Source organism: Anopheles gambiae, chromosome 3 (assembly GCF_943734735.2).
Source record: "Anopheles gambiae chromosome 3, idAnoGambNW_F1_1, whole genome shotgun sequence".
Lineage (NCBI taxonomy): Eukaryota > Metazoa > Arthropoda > Insecta > Diptera > Culicidae > Anopheles > Anopheles gambiae.
This window is the reverse complement of record NC_064602.1, coordinates 4,443,662-4,453,059: the sequence shown is the minus strand read 5'-3', so window position 1 is coordinate 4,453,059 and position 9,398 is coordinate 4,443,662. Positions and strand designations below refer to the sequence as shown.

Below are 9,398 nucleotides of genomic sequence, written 5' to 3'. Positions count from 1 at the left end.
AGCCAGCCACTGGGCCATGCGGGTTCTGAAGCGGCGCGGCGCGTTAACAGTCTCTCACTCGGGGGGTGGTTGATCAAACCCGGAGATTGATTTGCCTGGGCCGTGGCGGACGCAATCTCGCGGGCTCTTCCATTTTGGGACACTGGACCGGGTTTCCGTGATCGTGAGGCAAAGTGTCGATTGTGTGCATCTCCCAACTCCGCTCTTTCCCCTCAATTGAGGAGTCAAAACACACAGCTCGCATCACACACAGTGCGGCGAAGAAATAAAGGGGTAAATAAGTTTATTTTATTGACCATCCGAGATGCAGCAATTTTCTCACGCCGGATCAAGAAGAATGGCGGCAAAAGACGTTAATAAGGTCCGTTTTTTTTTTAATTTGAATAACAGCAAGACAATAGGAGAGAAATATTATCTTAATTGGTGTGATCTGTTATGTCATTATTAATTCGTTTTAAGTTCTGTTCAGAAGGAAATCAATAAAATGAATATTAAGATAAGGAACCATGTTTTGTACTACTAGGATTGGTAGATTCATTACTTTTACAAGATAAAAAATAATGCTTTAGCTGATTTCTTTTTGGTATTTTCCAGATTTTTTACGTTTATAATTTCTTATGTATTTGATTCCTAATCGAAGGGTCTTTTCGATGTTTTAAAATATGCTACTTTCTGTCAAATACAATAAGTTGTGCAAAGCTGGCAAAAATCATAAAAATTGTACAACATTTCATTCATTGCTGTTATCGTTAGAGTATACAAATAGCATCAAACAAATATTTATGAAGAACAATTTGTCATACATTGCTATAAAACATTAAATACGGTTGTTACATTTCGCTCCAGTCAATCAGCTATTATGATTGCGTTAAGTGAGCTGCAATTATTCGCTTTATTCTCACTCGATTTTGAACACCCAGCCGCCTCTTGGTGCGTTTCTAAATAGCAAAACTAAACCCACTCCCTTCGTTGGTGGGGAAAAGAACAAAGTCCTTCGCTGGGGGCGGAGAACGAGGGCTTTTTCAAATATTTACCCAAAACGTATGCAAAACCCATTGCGCTAGGTTTTTTGGGGTGCAAAAGCGAACCGTTTTACTGCGTACTGCAGTACAAAATACCTTTCTCCTGGGCCTGGGCACCTTCTGGAACTGAAACTGCAGCACCAGCACCAGAAAGCGCCGGCTTTTGAAGGCGAGTCCTGTGGTTTGCGTGTGCGCCCGTTTGCTGACAAATGGGAAAGCATAAATCAAACCACTACCGTTTCGTGGTTAGAACACGCGGTGTTGTGCTTTTAATGGGGAGCAGCAACACAAGCACAACTGATTCACCGTAAGCAGGTAAAAATGTTAACCAACTAGCACAAACATTCACCTTTTTCTATCGCTGTTTGCTGTTGTGGTTGAAACCGCATTTTTTAAGCAATTCAAAGTGAGTTTGGTGGTCGGAATGAATCCCGCCATTCGTGGATTGCAAATGCGATTAAAACGAGCACAAACTATGCATGCAAATATTTCGCTTTCGCTGGGCAATAATAGCGCGGAGGTTGAGGTTGTTTCTGAGGCGAATTTCATGCGTCATACGAATTCAACACACACAAACAAAAAAAGCTCCTTTTTCATCCGACGACTGCAGGTGTTGCCGGTGTGACTATGTGTCCTTTTTTTGCGGTAAAACAATGCATTTAACTACACTTTTAAACTGTTTCAACCTTGATGATACGCTTGATCGGCAGGCTGTCGTCCTTTTTCCCCCGGGTCAGGCGATTAGCTTTTCCAACCTCACACTCAGCATTTATCCGACCGTTTGGGAAAGGTTAGGCTGTCATAACATACACCGACACATACACACACACACACACACAAACACACGGGATCAAAACCTTCGGGCCCTTTGGGCGTCCGGATGTCCCGTGGCTTTTGGAAGCAATTTTCACCGACCAACCGTATCGACGTGTCCTGCGGGAGGGACCGATCGGAACCGATTGTTGTGCTCGGTTGGTAAGCTGTTCTATGTCGGCACTGGCGGCAGTTGGGCGTTAACTGTTTTGGCTGATGGCGAGCGAATGATGCGGGATGTGTGTGTAGTGTAAATATTTTGCCCAAAATAGACCTTTTTTGTGTTGAGGAAGAAACCGGCGTCTTGAAGGTTCTTTTTCTTCTATTTATTTGATAATTTCGGTCGGTGTTAGGAGGAATTATAGACAGCTAAAATAGGATGAAGGAAATGGATGACAAAATAATGCAGGAGTTTATAAATATTGCACAAAAGAAGGGGAACAACATCAACTAGCAAAGAATCACGACTCTTCCCTGAGCGCGCGCGCTTGTGTAATGTATGAACAAGCCAACGGCAGCAGAGAACGCACGCCAGAACGACAGCGGACAATAGCAACGTTCGACATGAAGCGCAAACAAATAATAAGCACAAAACATAATCATGCCACCTCCTCAATCCACCCAACGGAGGAAAAACACACACGCGAATGCAACACAATGCAACACGATCGTTAAACGGGGAGATCCTCCTTGCCCTGCCGAGAGAGGATGCTTTATGCAAAATTCGTTAATCGAATTCATGATGTCGATTGGTACGATTGTAGGTGGAGAAGATGTTTCGAGAAGGGATTGTGTGCCATCCCTTGGATAATAAGCACGCTAGCAGAGAAGAAGGTGACAATGGGCAGTAACGCTCCCGCGTTTCCCGCAACCACGTTATGCACGATCACGTTTCGCTGTTCAGTCAGGATTTGGTGGATTTTCTCCTTCTCTTCTTCGAGCTCCCTTTTTTCGTTTGATACTTCTGCTGTTTTATGTACACAAATTCACAAGCTCCAAAAGGGAAAGGGAAGCGATATTTGATCTCTGCTGGAACGACAACAGAACCGAGCGGAAGGAAAAGCGGAGAAAACAAAAAAATGCAACTGGAAGGAGAATGCATGAAGAAGTGTTCTGTTTTTGGTTTAATTCAATTTGCCTCCGTTTCGGAGCAGTCGTCAAGCTGTCTATTGGTGGCATTATTCTTACCCTTTGGCCAGTGCTGGGGCCCCGGGATGGGGTTGAGCTTGACGCCCAACTGGCTCCCGAATACCGTACCCTGGCGGGGCCATGTTTGGTCTAATGAGGCAGAAATGGTTGTCAGGTTCGCGAGGGCACAACACAATCCCTTCCCTTGCTGGTTGCATCTGCTTTGCGATCGATCGTGGCGGAGTTTTTGGGCCCGAGCGATGGTGACCTTACATGGGAACAATATGATCGATTCCTTAACGCTTGTTTTCCCGTTTGCGTTTGGTGGTGAAGGTGTTTTTGTTTGCGTGTTTTTTTTGTGTCGATTTGCATAGCGAGGAATTTGCGTGCTCCTGTAGCGATCGGAACGCGATTTGCATTTAAGCAAATTAAGGAAACATCAAATTTGATGGACGTGCTGTGTGCGTTGGAGGGAATCGTTTATTTTTATCGCGGACTGGAAAGGTTAAAAAGAAGGGATAACAATGTTTTATAAACGAGACACTTAAGTGTTGTGTTATTGAACTATTTTTATATCCTTTTTGTTGCGAACTTTTCTTTCCCAGCTGATGAGCTAAATTGATTTGAAACGCTTTATTCTTTATCTTAATCGTTCCGCTATCAGCATGTCCATTGCAAATCTAGTGCACTTAATGAACTGCGGCCCCTGAAGCAACCCTCTGCTACTTAACATTCCAGCTCGCGTCTATGCTTCGGCGATAGCTTTCTTAATCTTTCCCCCAGTGCGAGCAATCCGTTGCAGTCGCTGTACTACATTTATCTGTAGCATTTACTTGCAGCTCGCTACAAATGCGCAAGCAAAGAGGGGGGGGGGGGGGGGGGAAGATTGCGGGCAATGGGCATTCCAAAAAGTCAAGCCCCAAAGATTCATCTCTCCATCAGACTCCATCGGCTTTGGAGGCTTTGGAGCAGCGAGGTCGGTCGTGACGACGGTGTACGTCGACCCGTCGACGATAATTTAGTACCAACTGCGGGGCACACACATACACACACAGAAACAAGGGGGGCGAGATTGAAGGAGACAAAAAGCCGAAAGCAAAGCAAAAAGAAAGGAAAATCGCTACAACGCGGCAAAGTTGTGCACATGATGGTAATCATGATCATGGGCATGTTTTATCATCTTCGACATCGGTTCCTTGGGAGGATTGCGTTGGGAGCATGGGGAAGGGGGTGGTAGTTGGTGAGAGCGGCAGGAGAGTAGGAAAACTCGGCACAAACACTGTTGAATGGAAATAATCGTACAAAAGGGGTAGCGCTTTTCCATGGGATGGATGGGAGGATGGATGAAGATGGTTGGTGGTGGTTGGCCGATGAGTGGAGCTCAAGTGTAGTTGGAACTGTTGGATCGGAGCAGAAACGACACAAAGCAGTGGTTTAGTTTGATTTGAACGTTGTTGTTTTTTTTGCGCAGATTTGATTATCAATTTATAGATGGATTTAATTGAAACTGGTTTCAAACGAATCTATCTTAATCGGTACTTTCAAAATAACATGGTTAGATTCAAATGGCTGCTATAGGCTTTAATTTGACGTTTTACCAGCTATTGAACCGTTTTGCAGAACTCCATAATAAGATTATTAGTCAAAGCATTAATTTTATTAGTAACTTACTAAACAAATTTCATTTTTTATATTTGCAAAAATCAATTTTATAAGTTTTTAGGCACTCAAGCTTTTTTAATGATTTCAGCAAAAGCTTATTTTATGATGATTTTTTTTAACGGATGTTTACTGTTTGGTTTAATCCTTCCTTTTCCCTGACAAAGAATGCTATCCAGTTTTTCACAAGCTTTTTGTATCCGAATCAACAATCTCTCGCTATTTGATGCTGACAATCAGCAAACGATCGAAATCAGTAACAAGTAAAACGAGGTAATTTGAAACGTAGCCAGCGAAAACGCAAAGAGAGAGAAAGAGAGAGGAACAGCGACAATATGTATAAACACTTCATAATGCTTTGAGCAAATACCAGAGCGAACCTTTTTTTATTATTCCTCATTTCGGTTGGCTTTAGCTTACGCTATATATCCCCAAAAAGCTTCGAATCTCGTGCCTGGCCAATGCGATACATCCAGCAACGAAAGGGGTAAAAGAAGCGAGCGGCAGACACAAGGCAGAGCTCATTAGCCCGCTGGAGGACTCGCGGCACCGACACGGCTACGCCATAAAAGCTATCCTATTTACCATTTAGCTTTTCGTCGGCAGCGGTCGGTGTGTGGAAGCTTTAAAGTCAATTGCTAGCGGACGTGAGGGGGGGGGGGGGGGGAGGGGAGGGAATGAAGAGGGGGGAAAACAGCACATTGAAAAAACATGATGCCCCTAATTGTAGTTCTGTTGTGCCTACGGTTTGTGCTGTGCCATCAAAAGGGAGACGAGATTCTGCAGCGCCACCGCTTGAGCTTTCATCCCCAATGGGTGCAGGAGGTGAAGAGCGGTAGCAATGATGGCTCAACATAAGAACTGCTACATAAAACAGGCGCAAAGGGAAAGAACGAAACACATAAGCGCTACACGGTGGAGGGTGAAATAAAATCGCACGCATACCCCTCCATCAGAAAAACGCATGTGGCGGTGTTTTTCTCCTTCCATCGAGAAGCTTTTATCATCGCATCGAACACAACAGTGTGCGTGTGTGCGTGCGAGATGATGCTGTCAAGAGTGGGGGAAATTGATTGAAGTTGGTGCGCTGCTGCGCATGTGTTGCTGCGGCCTGCAGTGGTGTGCGTATTCACTGTGTGTGTAGCATAATTCCAATTAGAATTATGCTTATGCTCCGCCTCGAGCGGGCCGAAAACCACTCCTACCGAGCTTTGCGTACACGAGCGCACGGTGTGTTGGTGAGCTGCCCGCTCACTGCCCGTTTGTTTTAGTGTGTTGGATATTAATTTAATCCAACGCAAAGGGCGCAATCGAAAGAGAAAAAAGGCCTGTCACCGTCGCACCGGAAAGAGAGCAGCCGAGCATGCGCGCGCACCGTGTGAGTTAGAGCGAGCGAGAAGCATTGTGTCCGCGCTGTGTACGGCTGTCGGACGACGCCTACTACGGGCTGCTGCTGCTGCTTGTGGGGATTTCTTATTGGAAACGGTCCTCAGTTGGCTCAAGTGTACCGCGATGGAACGACTGTTTTCGCGTTCGATTTTCGCGCTTGCCGGTACCACGCGCGAACAGTGTCCCTGCTTCCGTCCGGTCCCGTATCCCGTGCCATCCCGTAGCACCGTTTAAAGCCCTTCGCACCCTACTCCCCTCCCTCGGTAAGGGCTTTCCCACTGCTCGAAGGGAAACGCGGTGTGGTTAGTGCGGACCGACCGGTGGGACAAGAAGCACACGGCGACACGGCAGTGCGCGGGACAAACGATTAACGCGGTGTGCTCCATGCTACTTAGCTAATTTTCACCTTAACCGCGCCGATTTTGCGAGTGTTTGTGCGGTGTGTGTGTGTGCGTGTGGTGCGATCATTGTTTAGTGTTTTGTTTTGGAACGTGACGAACACACACGGTTCCGGAAGGTTTGCGAGCATTAAGGGTGCTTTTGTACACGGGAAGTTGCGATTGTGAAAATGTGGCTTAGAACATGTGTTCCGAGATTACAGAAATGTACTGGAAGAGGTGAACAGTGAAGTGTATGTGTGTGTGTGTGTGTGTTGCCAAATTGATTAAAGCATGAAGCGACGGTAGATGAGGGAATAGAACTTGCGAACAGGCACCAACAAGTAAACAAACATTCTAGTGGAAGGAAAGTGCGGATTTGTTGGCCTTTTCCACGCTGCGTCTGTAATGTATCTTGGCCAAAGCCCCGGCAGTGGGTAGTAGTTACAATGGCCACCATAATGTCGCATAATTTACCCCTGATACCGCTTCCGCTGAAGGCGGGAGTGGCCCTGGCCAAGGCGAGCCTGATGCTGCCCGGCGCTGGAGCGGCCGGCGGTTTGCTGGGGCTTGCCGTGCCCCCGGAGTCGAGAAAATCGTCCGCCACGCCACCCGAAGCACCGCACGAAAGTCCCAAACTGCCGGCGGACGACGATGAAACCGATCGGATGAGCTGCTGCAGCGACGACAGCGAACTGTCCGTGGGCCAGGAGGTGCCGGATGATCTGCGTGCACCGCCAACCCTGCACAGTCCACCGGATGACTTAAGCAACGACTCATCCCGCTACTCGAAAGACACTCCCTCGGAGCTGGAGTTTGCGGCTCGACTGCAGCAAACGAGCATGCTGCGACCGAGTCCAACCCGCCTGCACGAAGAGTTCCTTCGCAATTCGCAGCTCTACGCCGAGGAGCTGATGCGCCAGCAGATGCAGATTGTAGCGGCCGCCCGGGGACTTACCATGAGCCCGGCCAAAGCGGCGCTCGGTGGGCTGCAGTCCGACCGTAGTCCAACACCGGGCGAACCGAGGATGGGCTTTCGACCGGCGGGTAGTGGCAATCGGAGTGATTTCTACCGCCAGGATGCATCCTCCCCAGGGGAAGGGGCAGGAAGCTTCCGGGGCATCCATTCGCATCTCAGCGCAATATCGCAAATCACGCAAAATCTCAACAGCGACCTCTCGAAGCTAACGTCACCGACGGCGTTCCGTACGTCGCGCGAAAGCTCCCAGTCACCTCCGTCGGCGGGGGCAAACCTTCACGGGCTGCATCAACTCCACCAGCAGCAGCAGCAGCAGCAACACCAGCTGGCTCAGCAGCAGCATCACCATCATCAGCTAGCGCTGGCCGCACTGAACAACAACATTGCCGTGGCGCTGAACGACCAAAGCCTCAAGTTTAGCATCGACAACATCCTGAAGGCAGACTTTGGCCGCCGCATCACCGATCCACTGCTGCTGAAGCGAACTTCCAAGAGTGGCCAACAGCACCATGGGCCGTCTGGGGCGGGTGCATCGGGCAGCAGAAAGCCGGCCAGCAAAAGCCCGTCGGCAATCGATCTCAGCGGTGGCGAGCAAGGTTCCTCCATGGCGACGCTAGCGCCCCTGTTGGCCGGTACGGGAAGTGGCGTGCCGTGCAGCATAGCGAGCGCACTGTCGACGGTGAAGCAGTTCTGCACGGCGGTTAGCACGACGACGACCAGCAGCAGCAGGGCCAGTTCGGGATCGGTCAGCTCGGTCGGTTCGGTGGGCAGCGAGGACGTGAGCCCGATATCGCCCCTCTCGTCGACGGGTTCGCTGAAGGGTGCGGACCATCAGTCGAATGGCCAAGGTGGTTCGAGTGCAACGGGAGCGAATGGTGGTGCTAGTGGTGGTGGTGCTGGAAGTGCCGGGTCCAGTTCCGGGTCTGGCAGCTCGGGATCCGGTTCCGGTGGGCCGATGGTGTGGCCGGCCTGGGTGTACTGCACGCGGTACAGCGATCGACCTAGTTCAGGTTAGTGTTCAATGCTTCAAAGTCCTTGGGGAGAAAGGGTCATGCAAGAGATGTAAAATTTTGTTAGAAAAACCTTGTGAGACTGCCTGTAATGTCTCACGATTCTTAAAACACTGCTTTTGGTGCTTCACTCAAACCCGCCCAAACTCTAAACGATTTCTCATGCAATTGCGTGTAACCTCCGCCTCAATTCTGAAGAAATTCGTTGCTGACTTTGTGTATTCTGACGCGACAGGAATTCTGGGAGCATTTCTCGGAATCACCTGCAACCGTACCGGCTCCTCTCACTCTTTTTGCACTGTCAAACGGTCGCACGGGGAATTTGTCATCAATTTTGACCGTTTGCTTGGCATTTCATTCGGAGGCATTGCGGGTTTGAACCGGCTTGTGGATGTGTCTCGTGGAACACCAAGAACTGAAGCTTTTACGGACAAACCCAACCCAACATCGTGACATCCCCGGGAGAACTATTGGCATTCATTATGGTTGCGGAAATGCGATTGGAAATGAATTGTCCTCACCCTTGCGGATGGAGAACACCATAAAAGAGTTGAAAGCTGGGCTGTTTATGGGCTATTTTGTTGGAAGAAGCCTAATTATGCGGTGCAGTTTTTGGGTCCGAACGACGTAGTGCCCCTGTTGTGCAGCATAAGAAAACACCAGTTGAATGTGTAATAGAGCAGCCAACAAGCGGGAAGGCTTAATTGAACCAGACATGTATCGCTCACAAGTGCAAAAACAAACGAGGTCAGTTTGAGAATTATTTTAATTGCCGCGCTGGACACACTCAAGACAAACGGTGTAGAAATGGTTTCTTCAAGTGCAGAAATAATTTAAAATGCATCTGTTGCAGGTTCCCTTAACGCGCAGCATTGTGATATATTATACATAAATCTGTTGCCTGTTCTGCAACAGGTCAAATGGTTAAACGGTTTGTGAACCAAACCAGTTGGCAAAACTCAAATGGCAACTGTTTGTGAGTGTGCATTATTTATCAAATGCGTCTTACGATCGTTTGTTC

At 48.3% G+C, this 9,398-nt stretch overlaps 1 protein-coding gene across 1 annotated transcript; it reads left to right on the top strand.

Moving 5' to 3' along the window:
• Positions 1-6,094: 6,094 nt before the first annotated feature.
• On the top strand, positions 6,095-8,409 carry LOC4578357 (homeobox protein invected). The gene has a single exon (XM_061657293.1). It carries the CDS (start codon positions 6,838-6,840, stop codon positions 8,380-8,382), a length of 1,545 nt encoding a protein of 514 aa, XP_061513277.1. The 5' UTR covers positions 6,095-6,837; the 3' UTR covers positions 8,383-8,409.
• The last annotated feature ends 989 nt before the right edge of the window (positions 8,410-9,398 follow it).